The sequence below is a fragment of the Vipera berus genome (genome assembly GCF_964194415.1).
Source record: "Vipera berus genome assembly, chromosome: 2".
Taxonomy (NCBI): domain Eukaryota; kingdom Metazoa; phylum Chordata; class Lepidosauria; order Squamata; family Viperidae; genus Vipera; species Vipera berus.
The window spans coordinates 11350478-11369963 of NC_138203.1; the positions used below are offsets into that span (position 1 = coordinate 11350478).

The 19486-nt window shown below is 54.0% G+C and overlaps 1 protein-coding gene across 1 annotated transcript; it reads right to left on the reverse strand.

Annotated features, from left to right (window-relative positions):
• Positions 1-273: 273 nt before the first annotated feature.
• On the reverse strand, positions 274-18720 carry TMEM8B (transmembrane protein 8B; the record flags this gene model as incomplete). Its single annotated transcript, XM_081316360.1, has 14 exons — positions 274-627; positions 1068-1184; positions 2103-2249; positions 3111-3289; positions 3441-3583; positions 5280-5403; positions 5538-5634; positions 5912-6267; positions 6976-7247; positions 7950-8083; positions 8626-8833; positions 9320-9509; positions 14052-14257; positions 18521-18720. 14 exons carry the CDS (start codon positions 18718-18720, stop codon positions 274-276), a joined length of 2727 nt encoding a protein of 908 aa, XP_081172486.1.
• Between the last annotated feature and the right edge of the window lie 766 nt (positions 18721-19486).

Sequence of the window (19486 nt, forward strand, 5' to 3'; positions counted from 1 at the left end):
CTTGCAGTGCAGTGTGTGCATATGGGGGATGGGGAAGCAGAAGGGAAGGGTGTTGTGGGGGAGCCTCGTGATCTGGGAGGAAGACTCTTCTCCATCATCCCTGGGCAGGTAGGCACGTGACAGTCTCCCCTCCCCCGGCTATTGGAGGTCCTTGGGCCAAGGGGGAGGGGTGTTTCATGGTTGGCACAGAGGCCAGAGCAAGAGTGGTCCGGCCGGGGGGCTCTGCATCCTGGCCGCCCGTCTGTCTAAAGGCCCCTAGGCCGCTGCTCTGCATCAGCTGGTGCAGACACTGGTGATGGAGACGCCAGTGCCAGCAGTGCCGGGGTCCACCAGGCCAAGCTCCTCCTGCTCATTGATGCAGAGCTGGTAGCCGCAACCCTTCCGGCGAGGCAGGGGTCCCGCCAGCCTGGATGCCTCCGCCTTGGCCCGAGGGGGCAGCAAGAAGCCCACGCTGCCGGCGATCAGCATGTGCCAGATGCTGTGGATGTAGAAGTAGTTCTCCTCCGTCTCCACGAAAGCGTAGAGCAGCACGGCTGAGGCGGCGATCAGGGCCCCGGGTAGCAGGTAGAAGGTCCAGCGCTGCCAGGTGGGAGGGTAGCAATGGCGCCGGTGGATGCTGCGAACCGTCTGCAGGGGGAAGAAGGTGGCAGCCAGTCTGGGAGGCAGCCTGGCTGAGGAGAAGCTGCTCATGCCCCTCGGCCATTCTGGGGAGCTCCAGCCACCCCTGCCCTGCCGTCGGTACTCCCTGCCACAGGAGCCTGGCCAGAATAGTTGCTGGAAAGCAAGTCCTCCCACCCCCCCCCCCATGTTTGGGGGCCAGGCATGGGCAGCTTGGCTCAGGGAGACGCAGGTGCCTTGTGCTCAGCCCCTCTTTCCTGCAGAGCAAGGAAGGGGCTGTCCCCCAGAAGCCAGGCTGCCTCTTGAAGGGGCTCTCCACTTCACTGGACATGTTTGAGGCCCTTGCTCGGCACCCAAAGGTCTTTCCGCCTGGAAGCACCACAACGAGGCTGGGCAGCCCAGCCGGGGCCTCAGGGGAGGGGAGGGAATCAAGGGCCTAAGGTCCTTACCCAAGCAATGGCCATGACACCCACGGCGAAGAGGCTGGGCCCCAGCAGGTTCCAGAGGCCATGCCGGTCCAGCTGCAGGGCCATGGAGAGGAGCATGGCTCCCAGCAGGTACAGCACCTGCTCAGGGGAAAAACACAGAGAGTTCTTCATGGGTGGGGTGTGTGTCAGTCTGCTGGGTCAGAGGCCACAGGACAGCCAGGCTGAGTGGTCCCCGTACTCTGCCTGTTCTGGCCTCCAGCTGTCCCCAATCGGCGTTCTCCCCAACCCTCGCTGCAGCAGAAGAGTTAGCCCAGCAAGCGAGCCCTGAGCCCCACAAGTGGCCAGCAGCAGCACCCCTGGATCTTCTCTGGAGCTACCTTTCCGGTATGCCAGGCTTACCGCTCCTCCTCGCCTGCCTGAGCCTTATGGATGCTGGGGCTCTCCTGAGCCTTCAGGAAGGGGAGGAGGGCCCCACAGCACCTTTCCCTTCTGATCCTGAGTGAAGGTGGGGCCTATTCCCCACAACAGCGCAGGGAGAGGGCGATTCCCCAGTGCATTCATTTACTCTCGGGGGTTGGGGGGGGGGGAAAGGTGGGAGTCAAAGTTGAGGTGGTGACAATTTCTTGCCTTTCCTACGTGAGCCAGGGCAGCATCCTTAAGGATCCCTCTTTCCTGTACAACAACCCTGTGAGGGAGGCTGATCTGAGAGGACCTCGTTGAACCTTTCTAGGAAGCAGTCTCTGGCCTCCCCGCCTGCCTCTGGGCCAGAGGGCAGCCCTGGCACCCTGATGTTTTGCCGAGCTGGTCTCTATTTCCATGGGTGAGACGTCATCCTGCAGGGCATTGTGTACCTTTTGTTGTGTTGTCTGCCCAGAATCTGCCAGGATTGGGCTGGGATACACCCGTGGGGAGGAGTCAGGGGTTGCTGCTGCCCCAGACTCTTTCAGGCTCCTGCCCGCTATCTCCCCTGCTCAGGGATCAGTAGTGCACTGCCAGCTCATCTCCCAGGGCCCGCCTTTTTCCAGCCTGGGGTCCGAGCTGCTTCTCTCTCTCTACCTGTTTGATGACGGGCTGTAGGCGGGCCATGGCGATGACGGTGACCCAGACAGACATGAGGGAGCCCAAGAAGTCACAGAACTGCAGCACGTCATAGTCCATGATGCAGAACACCACGATGCCCGGCTGGTCACAGGCATGGTAGAACTGGCAGAGACAGAAGGGGTCACTCCATCAGGAGAAGGACTGATAGCTTGCCTCCATCCGGGCCAGCCCTTCCAGCAGCCTGGCTTCCCCTCCTCGCCCTGCAATGCGGCCAGGTGGTCTAACCCTTGGTGGCTCCCTTCAGGGCGAGACCCCCATAGACCGCATCAAGCAGGAGGCTCCAGCTCAGGGCGGGGCTGAGGCCTTGCAGGAGAATCTGGCTTCTTCATCGCTGACCCACTGGATCTTGGGCCAGGTGGAGGGAGGGAAGATAGATCCTCCCCAGGACTCAAGAGTTGCACCACGGGGGAGAAGGAAGCACCTTTTCTGGCACGTTGGGCAGCCGGACTGTCCGTTGTGGCTGTTTGGGGGAGGGTTGCTGGGGAGACTTTCCACTTTGCCAGGAAGAGTCAAGTCTTTGGCCAAGAGGGCAACAGAGCTCCTTCGGAGCTCATCCAACTAAGTGGGTCACCGGGAACTAGAAAGGCTAGGCGGCCCCTCTTCTTCCACCCAGGAGCCTGAGTGGCTGGCCAATCCCAGGCGTAAAGCCACTGCGACAGCAACCCGCTTTAGATAGGTTTGCACATCAGAGCGGGCAGCATGAGGGACAGCAGGCCTTTTTTTCTCATAGAATGCTCAGAACGGAGTTCCGGCACCTTTTTTGGGATGGAACCTTGTAGGGTAGGCAAGGTGGGTTGTATGACATGGGTGAGTTCTGGCACCTTTTTATTTTACAAAAAAAGCACTGAGGGACAGTCAAAACTTCCTTCCACCCCGGGTGAAGCCAGACTCCAGGCGGCCTTCATGCCCTCCCCCTCCCACCTCTCTCTTGCAGGGGGGGGGTTCCATCCTGGCAGCGCTCACCGTGGAGAAGAACATGGTGAAGATGTAGATGGCTGCCTCCAGCAGATAGCCGGTCCGCACCGCAATGGCCACCGGTGGGACGAACATGAGGTTGCTCAGGCACAGCAGGAGGGTGGAGAGCAACTGAAAGCCGTAGGAGAAGGCGGCTGCGTTGTCGGTGCAGCCCCAGCCGCTCCAGCCTGAGGGCAAGAACTGGCATCAGGGTCAACCCCCCCCCCGAGGGTGTACTCTCCCCACCGTATTTCAAGTCAGAAGAGTAGCAGCCTGGAGATGGAGAAAAGTGGGAACAGAGCCCCCCTGCCCCGGACAGCCAGTCCACTGCCCACTCACCTGCTTTGCACTCGCAGGCCGCATATAGGTAGTTGTTGGTGCGCAGAAGCTTGCACTGGCCATAGGGGCCGCAGTCATTGATGCAGGGGGAGAGGAAGGCGCGCAGGTACACTTCAGCAGTCAGGTTCCCACAAGACGAGGGCCTGCAGGGAGGCAGGCCAGGTCAGGAGGAAGCCTCCTGGCAGCATCCCATCTGCCACTTGAGACCAGGTGCCCGGCCCCAGCCACATGGAAGTGAGAAAGTGCCCAGCCATTTGGTGGAAGAGGAGCCGAGCCAATCCTGAGCTTGTGGGGCTGGGCCTATTGAGGGGGGCACAAACAGCTAGCTGGGGGGGGGATCCAGAGTCTCTTCCTGGTATTGGGGGGGGGGTCACCCAAGAACTACCAGACTCTCACTGATGGGTGTGAAAAAGAGGCCTCTTTGGGTAATAAGCAGTGCCCTTGATTAATCATCGCCCAGTGCGCTCACACAGAGAGGGCCTCCTCAGGGTGCCGTCGGCTAGACAATGTCGGCTGGCGACCCCCAGGGGGAGGGCCTTCTCTGTGGGAGCGCCAGCCCTTTGGAACCAACTCCCCCTTGAGCTTCGGATGGCCCCGGATCTCCGGTCCTTTCACCGCGGCCTCAAAACATTCCTCTTCCATCAGGCTGACCTGGACTGACAGGGACTTTAATTATGTTTTTAATTTTTAACTTAATTTTAATTTTAATTTATTCTACTGAGGCTATTAATTTAATTTCTTTTTAACTTTTGTATTATTGTATTTTATTGTTGTTAGCCGCCCTGAGTCCTTTGGGAGATAAGGCGGCATATAAGTCCCAATAATAAATAAATAAATAAATAAATAAATAAATAAATAAATAAATAAATAAATAAATAAATAAATAAATAAATAATATTTTCAGTTTCTTTAAAGAAAGAAGAAATTGTTTGTGTGGAATATAGAACTTGGATAATTGTGTAGAAAAGTGAACTCTAGTAACTCAAAAATTCATTATAATGGCGAAATCACACCTCTTGAGTAGTCAATTAGTTATTAACGAGCCCTTGCTAAGAATATTATGGGATAGTATGAATTGTTGCACGATACATATATAGTTGCTGGGCATGCTAGTGGATGCTTGATGATTGAAATGGTGCTGTTCCAATTGAAGAGCGCATTCCAAACCCAATATGTTTGGAAGTGTATATAAAGTGATTTTCCCCCTTTCCTAAGGGTCTTTCCACCTTGTACCTGTGGGAGACCTAGCCCTTGCTTATGCATAAATAAAAGGTATTAATCTACCTTTCTGACTCGGTTGCTATTTTGACCAGGGGTGCACCAGCCTAACACCCTTACTGTGTGAGAGCTCCCAGCAGCTTCTCCTGACTCCACCTGGCTGTCTCCTGCTAGACGAGGGCATCCAGCTCTCCCCCCACAGCTGAACCCCTCCCTGGTAGCCCCACAGAGAGGCCCATAGGAAATGGGCCACCTCCCACCTTGACTGTCACATCACCCACATCATAGTGGGGTGTTCTGGAAAGTTTCTGTGACGCAGATTCCGTCACTCCTTCAAAACGGTCTGCATCCTTTCATTTTAGCCATTTAGCCATTTTAACTGGCATAATATAAATGGCAAACAACCTCTCGGATTGTCTCTCCTTTACTGAGAGTAGTTTTCTCCCAGCTGCCAGGCATGTGGGTGGCCCTCCCAGCCGTTTTCCCAGACCGGGAGGGTCCTTCACCACCAGCACCGAGTGTGGACTGGGACCATCCCAAGCAGCAGGCCCACACGGAACTGTGGTTACCTTCTCTATGTTCTGCTGCTCCTTGGGGGGATGCCCGGCCAGGCTGACTTACCTTCGGTCCGTGGTGCAGAGTGAGCGCAGACTCAGGTACCAGCTGCCTGTCTGGGGGTAGGGAATCCGCAGTCGGGTGAAGGGAGAGGCGGCATTTATGGACAGCAGGAACCCAGCCAGCAGTTCTGTCAAGTAGAAGCAGTGGCTGAGGCCAGCTCACCTGCCTTGCAAGGGCCGCCCCACCGGTTGTGCAGCAAAAGCCCTCTGCAAGGAGAGTCCCTGCTGGTCAGTGCAGATGCAGGGGAGGTGCTGGCCTTACCTGTCTGGCAGGTCACTGAGGAGTCCCCTTCTGAGGCCAAAGGCACCTCGTGGTTCAGACACGCAAAGATGGTGGCATTCTCCCCGCGCAGAGAAGACTAAGGGAAGAGACACGAGTCTGCATTATTATCCTGTACAATGTCTCCTCTTGTTCCCACATTCAGGTCTGCCCCTTTGTAGCCTTGGGGGTCCCGTTTGGGGCAGCGGGTGGTTGGAAGAAGTCAATCACGGAGGCCGTCTCTCCAGGCCTGCCTGCACCCAGGCACCAGGCCCCCACCCCCTGGCCACCCAGCTTCTGCATCTCTGCCCCACAGCCACTGACCACTGTTGAGCCGCCCCCCCTTACACATGCTGAAAGATCTGGCCTGGACGCACCACGTTCAGCTTCAGCTCCAGGTTGAGGATCCCTCCGCTGTCCAGCACAGGCAGGAGGTTGATGGCAAAGACAGCTGGCCGGTCAGGGGGCACTGACACATTGGGGCCAAAAAAGATGTAGAAGTGCACTGAGAAGGTGTCCAACTCGTTGCGCAGAGTGGGCCGGGTGGGCCAGCAGTGCTCCCCCCCTCTGGGAGGCCTGGGGGGTGTGGGGGTGGCTGGAGGCTGGAAGCTGCTGGGGAGGGAGGGGGGCAGGATGTCTGTCAGGTCCAGCCCTCCCGTGGAGCCGAAGGAGTGAGGCATGTTCAGGTGGGAGGCAGGTAGCTGGGCTTCACCCAAGCCAGTCCGGGAGCAGTCTGCAAAGACAGGAAGGGGGGCATTTAGATCGTGGCCCATCCAACAGCCCCTCCCCCCCTCGATAGGACAGCCTTGAGCCTCCCTTGTTCTCCTCCAGGAGACCCTCTTTGGGTTCCCGGATCCAGTCCCAGTGGAACTTTCTGTTGAGGGGTCTTCTTCACATAAGGGGCAGAGGTCTCTGGGACTTCGGGGCTCCCCTCCCTCCCCATCAGGCACCCCCACTTGAAGCTGTTTGGACTGACCTGGGAGGTGAGGGGTAGTCAGTGCTTTCCCACTTGGCACTGCCAGAGAAGCAGCACCCCTCCCCCACTGCTCAGGCCTTTTCTGCCCACCTCTGCCTCTGAAGGAGACAAGGGCGGTCAGTCACACACACACACACACACACACACACACACCGGTTTCTCATAGCAGAAGAAAGAATGAGATGCCACCCTCAAGCTCACCTTGATTTTCACCCCTGACTGTGGGTGGGGGGGGCAGAGAGAATGGATGAGCCCTAGATGACATGACCTGGGAACATGAGCTCAGGGGACCTTAGTTTAGGAAACGCTTCCCGCTAGGTGGGCTTGCTCAGTTCCACGAAGTCTCCCAAGACCAATTCTGCACAGCCACCTCTGCCCATTCCCTGCCACATTCCTAGGTGTCACTCGAGGCATGAAGACGGGGCTTTCCACCCCAGGAGCTCCGTCTCTTGTGGGCCAACTCACCTTTCAGCTGCACCACCAGCTGGAAACCGATCCGGTCTGGCAGCGGCAGAAGCTTCTCCACCAGGATGAAGTACCAGTTTTGCCAGAAGGGGTGCTCCAGCACAAGGCGGCAGGGCAGCTGCTCCCAGCAGTCCACAGCTGTGGAGTTGTGCAGAGGGGGGGCCTTGCCACGCACTTTCAGCCCCAGTGGGCAGCCTGGCGCACTCTGGTTGCCTCTGTGACAGTTTCGCAGCTGCACAAGCACCCTGGAGGTGTAGCTGGGAACGAAGACCCTACGGGCAAAGGAAGCTCATTGCCCCATGTCTTCCGTGGCTCCTATAAGGATGGGCAACTGGCCATCTCTAGCATTTGGCTGCCCCTCCCAGAGGAGACCCAGGGTGGGCTAGCCAATCTTTCAGCTGGCCTTTTCTGCAAATTGGAGCACTGGGGGAAGGGACGGCTCCCTCTTCTTTGACCTTCATTCTTTCCAAAGCCCCCTGGTCTCCTCCCCCACCCAGTAATACCATGACTTTCCCAGCATGCCTCCTGCTGCCTACAAAGTGGAGCCTGGACCCAAAACAGTTTTCTTCCCAGGCGAGCATTTTTGAACTGGGAGCCATGTGTGAACTTGGTGCCCTCACTGGGGTCTGTGGGGGCACGACTGGGGACTCTGGCTAGACCAGTGGGGGCCTCCATTCAAGCTTCTTGGAAACATCTCCCGAGCCCCCTCAGCCAAAGGCACATGGGGAAGAGTCGAAGAAGGACATTTTATGGGGTGGGAAGGAGCAGATCCTGCGGCCCTTACTTCGCAGAAAAGGTGTTCTTTCTACAAACTGCATCATGGAGGCTTCCCTCTTCCATGGTCCCTTTGTGTGATTTTATGTTGCCTTGGAAATACCTGGGACACCTCATTATTCCCTTCTGCTACCTCCGCCCGCAGAATGCCCGCCTCCCACACCACAAGAGAATCCCCGTTCCTTGGCCATGACACTCACTTGTAGAGCAGGGACCGATTGTGGGAGGAGATGACGTGGTCAGTCTCATAGCCTGGGTGCAGCACACCAATGCCCACCAGGCGCTGGACGATGAGCTGGGGCTGGAAGAGATACTGGCAGTCCTCTGCAAGTCCCTGTGGGGGGAAGCGGGCCCTGTCAGAAGCCCTAGCCCAATGCAGCTGTTCCCCATCCATATATCCAGCCTTGCAGGAAGGACTGAGGCTCTCGCATGAGCCTCACCCAAGAGAAAGGGGCCGGTGCTGCCGGTGCTGCCCTCGAGACAGGTGTGATGCAAATGCCCTCCATGAGGCTTCTTCCCACACAAGGAACCCTTTACATAATAACCCCTTCTGGGCTGTCCCCATGGAGGGGTGAATTGAGTGCACCAGGGAGTTCAGCTATGTACCAACTGCCCCTGCCCTGATCAAGGCTTCTTCCCACAGAAGAGTCAACCCAGCCATCTCCTGGGACTTACCCCTCCCCAAGGATTTTTAATGGAGAGGGGTTTACAAGCCTTGCATCTTCTTTGGCCTTTTTCATTCCTCAGTGGGCATGAATTAGGCTACAACCCCCATCATCCCTCCCCCAGTGCAGCAGATTATCTGCCATTGGGACTGGCTCCCCCAGATCCCCCAGGGATCTGCCACTCTCCTGCAGCCAGAGAGCCCGCACTCACCTTGACAGAGATCTTGCCCTGTTCTCTGGGCAAATGGGCAGCCAGGAACCAGTCCCCAGGCAGGGGGCTGGTGATGTTGAAGACCCCAGTGGTCCTGTTGGGCAGCGTCCAGGTGAGCGTGAGGGCAAAGGAGCCGGGCACAGCTGTGTCCCTAGGGAAGTGCATGCCCAGTGGGTTAATGACTGGTGGCGCTCCTGAGCGGAAATACCTGCCCAGAGAGACAAAGGCAAGAGTCAGAGACAGGAGGGCCTGGGCGCTGAGTTGGGGGAGTGGGGGCTCATGGGAAGGGGCTGCAAGAGGAGGAGGGAGCTGGGGAGCTCACATTTGTCTGTCAGGATGGGAATCCAAGCCTCTACTTTGAGACTGGGAAGCTTTCCCTTGCCCAATAATCCTGGCAATTCATGAGGCTGCAGATGATGGCAGGGCTGGATCTGCCTTCATCTAATCTGCCCCACAAATGAACAAATTATTAATTAAAAAAACACCCCTCCCCTCCCCCCAGCACAAAGTTTTCAGTTTCCCACGAGTCTTCTTCAGTCTCAAAGTGACTAGCAACGCTCAGAGCCTAAAGCTTTGTGCGACCAATGAACCTTGCAAAGGCCGGCCCACCCATTCCTCTGAAGGCGGGAAGAGCGGTTAAAGGAACAGCCCCCTCCACCAGAAACAGGAGTGTTACAGCCCTGCCTCAACTCACACGGTGATGCTCCGGTCCGGGCATCGGTCGCCTAGGGTGCCACCCTGCTCTTTGAAGGTGACCAGGTTCCAGACGGCCACCGCAGTGTCCTCTGGGATGCGGAAATGGAAGAGCTCCAGGCTGGTGAAGGAGCGGAAGGCATTCAGCTTGCGAGGCGTCCGGGTAAAGTAGTCGGTCACGAACAGCCCAGCTGGGGAAAGAGAGGCAGGATGAACGGTGGTTGGAGGCTGCTGGGCAGGGCAGGGGTGCGAAGCCAGTCCAAGCCATGAGGGAGCAGCTGTCACCCGATTCCCCAATGGGCCAGGATTGCTCCGCAGAGACACCCCCCTACACACGCTCTCTGCATCCCTGTTCCAGATCGACACCCACCCACCTATCCCCAGCTGCCTTCCTTACACCCACCCATCCCCCAGGCCTGGAGAGCCTCTGGTAACTGAAGGTCAGCCAGGCATCTCCCAAGCGCGGGCCCAAGATGCAGCTAGGTGCTTTCCGCCCCTGCGAAATGGATTTGCCTCGCTTCCAAAGGAGAACCAACAGAAAGTTCTGTGTGGGGAAGTCTCCATCCCAGGAGGCTCAGCTGGCCTAAGGTCGGAGAAGCTTCTGTCTCCAAACAACCCCCTTGCCGTCGCCCCCCAGCAAGCACACATGCCCTCCCCACAAGAAATGACTCTTCCCCCTACTAGGCCTGCCTTGTAGAAGAGGTTCCAGGGCCCTTGCGCACCGTATTTGCAGCAAGAAGTGCTCAGCTACCAATCCTGGAAATAGCCTTTCTGAGGATGCAGCCTACAGTTGCAGAGTGGGGTGGGTGGGGACTCCTGGCCTGCCATCTTCTGGGGTGGCCAAGCACTTGCTCAACTGAGGGTGAAGGTTCTCTCTCATGCTCGGAGAACGAACCTTCACCCTCATCCTACACCCGAGCTATAGATATTACAGATATTCACCACCATTGCAAACCTACTCAACTCCTCTGAGCTGTCTATTCCCTCCCCACCCTGGAACACTTCCACACAACACTAGCTGCCCCAGATTATCTGGGTGGGAGGCAGGGCCTGTTCCTTTCTGACAGACACAGCATGGATGACATCACCAGCCTAGCAGGCAGAAGACCAAAGCCAAGGTTGGGAGGGCGAGTGGGCTTTCTGCATCCTCTGCCAGTCTTGTGCATGCACATGTGCACACACACACCCTCCGGCAAGCTCTTTCTGCCTTTGGTCCCTCTGCCAGTCTTCGCAGAGGGATGAAGGGCAGAAACAGCCTGCTGGAAGGGGTGTGTGTGTGTGTGTGTCCATGCACACCCTGTCTCATGGCAAACTGGAAGAGACCTGTGTAGAGAGAAGCATTGGGCAGGTCAATGTGCAAGGGCTATGCTATCTTTGCCTCTGTGAGGTTCTCCATCCAGAAGCCCCTCCTTGGAGCTAGAGGGAGGTGCCTGCTCAGAAGCCCTGCTCCACCAGAGAAGAGCGTTCTGCCTCCTCCATATGTTTTTCCCCAAAGGGCCAAGGTCCCTTCTGGGCCTGGGTAAAAGCCACAACTAGGATTGTGGTATCTAATTAATACATCCGGAATTCAATCTGAAACTTGCTTCCCTGTAATTGGAATCCATTGCTTTCTGGAGCCAGAGGGAGCAGGCACGCGCCGCCTTCTGTATAGCAATCTGGGTGAATTTGGGGTGGGGGTGGTGGCTTTTAAGCTGTGTTTTAATTATTGGTTTTGGTCTGGGGTGGGGAAGCTGAAAGGATCCTTCACAGTCACATCCTTAGTGCTCTCTGAGCTTGGTTGTGTGCAGGCTCGCTTGCAGATATTCCATGACCCGATTAGGAAACATCACCAGGGCACGCTTGTGTGCACAGAGTAATGGTGATGCGACCTCATGAAATGTCTGCAAGCAAACAGCCAAGCAGCAAGGATCCCACAGCTAGGGAGATTCTCCTTTGAGGCAGATTTATACTGGGCAAACTAGAAGAAAAGACAGTCTGTCCTCAGATCGCCTTTTGCTTTGAGCTTCACATGCCTGGCTGAGACTCAGGCCCACAACATTCAGCTACAATAGGTCGGAGCCCCCTGGGACCGGCAAAAACACTCTTCATGGGAAGCACAAAGCAGCCAGAACAACTGGGCCTCTCTGTTTCTACTATTGCTTCCTGGAGCAAGGTTTGATTTCTTTACACCTGTCTGGCCCACGGTTCAATCAAAAAAAGTGTCAACATTCAAATAATGCGGACAGAACTAACTGGCTGGCTGAAGTGACATATACATGAGTAACTAAAATCAGGCTAATGAGACCCCATTCCAACAGTCATACAGCATATGTTTTTGATTTGCAAACAAAAAGGATTCCGACATAATAAGAGGGTTTGGATCACACCAGGCTGGATTCCAACAAATTCCCCAACACCATTTTAACCTGAAACAAAAGAATGAGGAACAGCCACAGCGCAACCAAGCCTGATCTTTAAGCTCAGTGTTGCAATGTGCCCTGACAGGGAGACAGCCTGGTCCTGAATTCTGCAGGGTCACTCAGGCCTGGTTGGTGCTGCCGTCAGGTTTAGCCTAAAGAACACTTGGGACATGGGAAGTCTGTCCACACCTGATGGGGAGTGGGAAGAAGCACAGACAGGGAGGCTCTGGGGTACTAGAGGGTTCCCCTTTCCACTCCCAGCCATCAGCCAAAGCATAGAACAGGTGAGCCACCAGCATCACTTCTCAAGGTGCCCCTCCTTTCTTGAGGTGCTCTAGAAAAAGCACATAATAATGGAATAGCTCGCACATAGGCTGGAAGGGAAGCATAGAACATAGAATCCTAAGGCTGGAAAGGACATCAGAGGTCTTCTAGTTCAACCCCCTGCTCAAGGCAGGAGACCCTATACTATCTCAGTCAAATGGTTTTTGAAAACTTTGAAAGCTATTCTATTGATTGTTCTCACTGTCAAAAAAAATTCTCCTTACTCCTAGGTTGGATCTCTTTAACAAGTTTCCACCCATTACTTCTGGTGCCTTAGAGAGTAAGTCAATCCCCTCTTCTTTGTGAAGCCCCTCAAGTATCAGAAGACAGCTATCGTGTCCCCCGCCCAATCTTTCTCTTTGATAGGCTAAACCAGACATGTCAAACTCATGACGTCGCGCAACATATCAGAGCTTTTTCCCCATTGCCGGCAATGGGGTGGGCGCGGTTTCGTTGCAACGCATCCAGCCCGTGGGCCGGCAGTTTGACACCCCTGGGCTGAACATACCCAGCTCCCTCAACTGTTCATCGTCTGATTTAGCCTCCATACCTTTTATCATCTTTGCACGCTTTCTACGGACTCAGCATCCTTTTTGTGACTGGAACTGTATGGAGTCTTTCAAGTGTGGCCTCACCAGTGTAGTATAGATTGGTACTATCATTTTTCATGATTTTGAGGCTATTCCACGGATGCATCCCACGACTGCATTGGCTTTTTCAGCAGATGCCGCACACTGCTGGCTCATACGTAAGGGATGGTCCTCTAGGACTCCAAGATAGTTGCTACTGTTGAGCTCTATTCTGTACCTATGCATTTGGGTTTTCCTACCTAAGTGCAGCAGCTTACTTTTCTCACCACTGAACTGCATCCTCATGCTCAAGTCTGTCAAGACTCTTCTGAATGTTGAGTCTATCTTCTAAAGTATTAGCAATTCCCACCAGCTTTGGTGTCATCTGCAAATCTGATGAGCTTCAATCTCCTCATCTAGATAATTTGTTAAGATGTTGAACAGTACTGGGCCTAAGACAGAACCTTGAAGTACCCCACTGCATAGTCCCCTCCTTGTGGATATAGTTCCCTTAAGGACTGCACACTGCTTGCACTGCTTCTGTCTTAGGCCCAGTACTTGAACCAACTGCCTGCAGCCAATTGTGAATTCATCTGGCGGTGATGCTATGTCTATCCCACATTGTTCTATCTTGCCAAGAAGTAGGCTGTGGTCTACTTTGTCATATGCCTTACTGAAATCCAAGTATACTTTGTCCACAGAATTTTGCTGGTCCATTAATTTAGTCTCCTTATCAAAGAAGGATATAATTTTTGTCTGGCATAACCTGTTTTTAAGAAACCCATGCTGGCTTCTAGCAGGCTGAGTCCTTTTCATTGGTTGGCAGGCAGGCAGTAAAAACTCCTGGCCTGTGAAGCTGAAGACAAGGAGGGCAATGCCAAAGGGGAATGGTGCCCCCTGAGGTACCAGATAACTGCCTGACGAGTTGGCAGGATTCAGGCACGGTGGGTGGAAAAGCACAGGGCCTCCTTGCCCTCGTTTAAGGCCCCGCGCCAGGACCGTTTGGCCTCGGAGGAGTGATTCTCGCTACCACCACGACCCCATCTCCGCTGTCCTTCCACTGCTGCTTCCTACCCTCTCCCTGTTTGGCACCGCAAGGTCTTTGGCTGGACTCGCCATACAGGGAAGAAGGCAATTCTGCCTGCAGGCGCGGGGCCGCTGGGAGGCAAAATGGCCAGCCCGTTCTAGAGAGGCGCGCGATCTTCTGCGAAGCTAGGTGGAAGATGTTGCTGAGCCCCCGGAGCGCCACGGCTTTCCTTGTCTTTCCCCATCGGCGCGGCTCGCGTTCAGCACCACGGCGGGGAACAGCTCCAAACGCCGGGCCGAAGGTGCTCCCGGCGGCCCCTCTACGCGGCTCCTTCAGCACCAGGCGCCCCGGACAGCTCCCGCCGGGCCCGGGCCCCCCGCCCAAGGGCTGCCTCCCCGCCCGCCGCGCACTCACCGGCCGGGGGCCCCAGGCGGAGCCAGGCCAGCAGCTGGAGCAGCAGCTGGAGCCGCCCGAGAGCCGCGCAGCCCATACCGAGAAGGCCGCGCCGGGACGGGCCGCCGCCGCGCTCGGGCACCCGCAGAAGTGGCCGCAGCCATGACGTCGTCGGGGCCAGCTGCAGCCCGGGCGCCGCGCCTTCCCGATTGGCCCGGCTCGAGAGGCTGCCCGGGGAGGCTGCGGATGCCCATTGGCCGGCACAGCCGCCGCTCACTCACCCGCGGAGGAGGAAGGCTCCGCCCCTGCCAAGGAATGGGGGGCCGCCGGTTGTGCGCTTGCCCGGCGAGGAGGAGGAGGAGGAGGATCGTGGAGGCGGCGGCGGCGACGACGCAGGTTGCAGGCCCGGAAAGCCGCGATTTCACCAGCGAGGAGCCGTTGGCAGCCGGAACGGCGGTGCCTCGGAATAAGGAACGGGTCGGCGCAGGAGCATGGGGGTCGCCTTCCAGGTCTCCGGAGGGTCCCGCAGGAAAGCCTGCAGGTGGAGAAGCACCCGATCTGGCTACAGCGGGGGCGCGGCCGGTCGGGGCAATGGCTGCCCGGAGTTGGCCGTACCTTATAGCTTAAAACACCATCTCCAGAAGTGAGATGTCTCCCTCCACAAGGGTTTCCCTGAAACTGGTAGCTGCCAAGGAGTTGGAGACTTCCCTTGGCAGAGTTTGACTTCGTGTTCACCAATGCTGGGGGGTCTGAACCTCAGTCACATTCTTCCTGCATCCCATTGGCTACAAACCACTTGATGTTTTAGCATAAACAATGATGTAATGCCAACTCATGATGCGGTCGATCACACTGCCTTAATGGACAGCAGAGAAACACGGATTTCGTAGAGCTGCCAGAGAAGGGAAGCCTCCATCTCCAGTATCAATCTTATTGTGAGTAAATTAGTGGACCGAGAAAATGCGGTGAATATAGTATGGTTAGATTTTAGTATGGGACTTGATGATGTAGACCACAGCCTATGTCTTGGTAAGACAGGACAATGTAGGACAGACAGTGCAACCACCTAATGACCCTGCAGTTGACTGACCAGCTGCACTCACCCTCTGGCCCTTAAAGGAACCTGCACCTACATGGAGGAAAATTTGCAATGGGATTCCTCAAGATGCAGCTCAGTGGTGAGAAAAGGAACGTCCTGCACTCAGGCAGGAAAAATCACAGGACGACAGGAAATACAGGAAAAGTCTTCATTGGGTGAGTTTATCTTCAGCTCTTAACAAAAGAACAATTACACACCTAGAAAGTAAAAGAATTTGAAATAAACCGTAAAAGTCTAAATAAGATGTTGATCTAGGTAAGTTATAAGAGGCTTAAGAATCCAGATAAATTTGAAATGTTGACTATTGCAACTCTAAATTTTGGAATTAACTTCCCCCCCAAAAATAAGCAACTTTTCATGGGAAATATTTTTGTTATCGTGACAATTGCTTTTGCTTTTGTTATGAGGATTTTGGAAACTGGACACCTTCTAAGCAGAAGGAAAAAAAATACAATTCCTGGCTTAGGAATTCTGGGAGTTGAAGTCCATGAGTCATAAAAGAGCCAAGGTTGCCTACCCCTGCACTAGTGGTTTGCCCTGCACTGGTGGGAGTGGTTTGGTGGTTACTTGATTGGGGTATTGTTGACTGGTGGTCTAATGTTTATCTTAGTTTTAATCTCTGCTCATCTGGGTGTTGATTGCCGGTGGGGAGGTGTTTGGGTCTTTTGTTTCATGTGTGTGTGTGTTGTTTATATATTGTTTGTTGTTTATCTCTATGTACCATATCATGAATGATTGAAAGACCGAGGTATGTCTAGTCTAACAAAGAGGGTGACTGTGATATGGGAGTACTAGAGGGGCTGTCACAGAAAAAAGAGGCTCAACTTATTCTCCAAAGCTTCTGAAGGCAGGAAAAGAAGTAACATGTGGAAACTTATCAAAGTGAGAGCCAACCTGGAATAAGAAGAAATTTCCTGGCAGTGAGAACAATTAACCAGTGGAATGGCTGGCTTCCAGAGGTTGTGGCTGCTCCATCATTGGAGGCTTTTAAGAAGAGATTGGACAACCATTTGTCTGAAATGGTATAGGGTTCCCTGCTTCAGCAGGAGATTGGACCAAGACCTCCAAGGTCCCTTCCAATAATTATTCTATACCTGTTGTTACCCGATTTGTCAGAGGGCCAGGCCAGGAAGCAACACATTTTATCATGTATGAAGGTATAGGTATCCCAGGATAATGTTGCAGGACCCAATCTGAGTCGGTCATTGGGACCAAAAGTTGATTCTTCCAAGCTTTCAGGCTCATGCTGGAGCCCATGCTCAGAGAACTCTCTCTCCAGAATATGTACCCTGGACTGTTCTACACATTGTATTTATATGGTTGCTGGTTGTGTGTAGCTTTTAGTTATTAATTAGGGTCTTGGTGGCTTGTTATTAAGTCACGGTTTCCTTGTGACTCCTTACTGGTAGGCCAATGGCAAATCAGCACCCCTATTCACTGACAAGAAGCCCATTTCCCAAGCTTCAATAATTTATCTGGTTATTTTTGTTCCTGCTTGGCCAACAATCATAGCAGCTGTGAAACTGAATGCATGTCTTTGTTCATTGCAATGTGAGGCTACCAATGAGTTCAGGTCTCCTCATCTAACCACTGGCTGGTGTTCTTGCAATCTGGTGGTTAGCTTCCTCCCCACCTGTCCTACATAATCACAGGAGCACTACATGCAGGGAATCTGGTAAACTACCTTCAAAGTTTCTCCCACTTCCAAACAACCTTTGTAGTGCACGATTTGTCATCCTATGGTTAGCCTCTGGGTGTTTAGAGAAGCCCACTTGCACAGCGGTCCCCAACCTTTCTGGCTCCAGGGATCAATTTCAAAAGAAAAATTGTCTTCCACAGATTAGCAGTAGCAGGGGGGGGGGAGCTGGGAATGGCTTCTTCTGCACAACCCACACATGCCCAGATGAACCTTCGCACACTTGCACAGCCCTGTTCACAACAGGCTACAGACTGTTGGGCCCCCCAAAACATGCAGATCTTAGAAACTACATTCTGCGGCTTCTGTAATGTTTTTAATGTATGGCAGGGTGTGCCATATAGTTCGCTTTGTACCTTTGTTTCTTCCTTTCTCTCCCCAGCATATTGTGCAGGCATCTTGTGATAAATCCTTGTGGGACCCATGCTGCTTGAATTGTTCACATAGGTACCTGCTCTCCAGTTGTTTTGCTTGCAGGTTACTGCAGTGTGTGTTCTCACCCAGCCGTATAGTGTTTTGACACAATTTTTTATGTGGCAGTGGATGCTTACTGTTGAAGCTCAGAATGTGTGGAGTCCTGGTGGCCTTGCAATAAATCGTGGTTTCTAGACTTCCATCTTCCTGTCTGTTGATAAGTGCATCGCAAACTGGCAATTGTACAAGCTGCTTAGTCTTCCATTGTGACATACAACTCACAGTGGAGGAAGAAATGGCCCGACAGAGGAAATAGAGAATATGGAACTACTGATGACAGACCAAGGGAATGATTTGGAAAAGGATGTCTTACTGGATATTTGATTTATTTATTAAATTTATAGGCTGCCCATCTCACTGTCAAGTGACTCTGGGTGCTAGTCAAAACAACCGGGCTGAAGTTTTAAAAAGTAAAAAGAAAATACAATCGATAAATCAAGAGAATGACCTGGGAAATGTATTTTTTAACTGAATCTACAAAAAGCCTTATTGTCAAAGCCAAACCCAGAGTGCCGAGGGGGGGAGGGGTCCTTGGCTAAATCCTCAGAGATCCAGAGCCAGGCACGTTTATTTTAATTTTATTTTATTTTATTTTAATTCCATTTATATCCCGCCCTTCTCCAAAGACTCAGGGCGGCTTACAAGCTTAGCAGTTTAGCGGAAAGAAGAGAAGGCCGAGGGAGGGAGAGGGTTAGGGTTCCTCGCCTTCCTGCTCTGCTCCCTCTGCCCGGCCTGCCCTGTGAGAACCTGGCCAGAGGGCAGAGGAAAAATGGGGGGGAGGGGGGAGCCAGCAGTCTGCTGTGCTTGGTGGCTCCTGGAACAATGCCGAGGAGAAGTGGCTACTCAAGGGTCCTTGGGTGTCTGCTCGGCAAGCAAGAAACAACGGAGAGATCTTTATACTTTTGGGGGTCGAGGGTGAGAGATATGAAGGAGCCGATTCCTGGGACGTTTTGAGCAACTGAGAGAAGACGGTCAAACGAAAGGAAAGTGTCTTTAAAGCGAGGCTGCTGCGGATTCCGACGTTAAGAGGAGGGGAGGCTGAGACCCTCAACCGGCACACCTGATGAGGAGGGAATATCTCCGCTTTCTCACCTCCCGCTTCCAGGCCAACTTCCTTCAGCGGAGCGCTTTGCATTCTGTTCTTCAGGCAGTCTCAACTGCGGAGGGTGGGAAGGATTCGCCTCCCTCCGGGAAGGGCGAGGAGTAAGGCGGCCAACGCACCCGGGGATGGGGAGCCGGGCTTGGCGGGGAGCGGATTCTCTCAGCGCAGCAGCCCCGCCCTTCGCCCCGCAGAGCGGCGGTTTTCGCCAGAACCGGAGAAATATTTCCCCGGCCGGAATGGAACCCCTGAACCCGGCTGCCTTCACGTCCTCACTTCTTCTCGCTCGGCTGGGTCGCTCCCGGCGCTCCTCCCCCGCCATTGGTCAGCCAGCGCTCTAGCCCCGCCCCTCTCCTGGGCGTTTTCCTGGGCTGTTTGGCTTGTTGTTGTTGTTAGCTGCGAAGTCGTGTCCGACCCATCCCGACCCTATGGACAACGTTCCTCCAGGCCTTCCTGTCCTCTACCATCTTCTGGAGTCCATCTAAGCTCACACCTACTGCTTCAGTGACTCCATCCAGCCACCTCATTCTCTGTCGTCCCCTTCTTCTATTGCCCTCCACCTTTCCCAGCATTAGGCTCTTCTCCATTGAGTCCTTCCTTCTCATTAGGTGGCCAAAGTATTTGAGTTTCAGCTTCAGGATCTGGCCTTCTAAAGAGCAGTCAGGGTTGATCTCCTGTAGGACTGACTGGTTTGATCGCCTTGCAGTCCAAGGGACTCGCAGGAGTCTTCTCCAGCACCATAGTTCAAAGGCCTCGATTCTTTGGCGCTCAGCCTTTCTTATGGTCCAACTTTCACTGCCATACATTGCAAATGGGAAGACCATAGCCTTGACTATACACACTTTTGTTGACAGGGTGATGTCTCTGCTTTTTAGTGTGCTGTCTAGATTTGCCATGGCTTTCCTCCCCAGGAGCAAGCGTCTTTTAATTTCTTGGCTACAGTCCCCATCTGCAGTGATCTTGGAGCCCAGGAAAATAAAATCTGTCACTACCTCCATTTCTTCCCCATCTATTTGCCAGGAATTGAGAGGGCCAGATGCCATGATCTTGGTTTTCTTAATGTTAAGTTTCAACCCAAGTTTTGCACT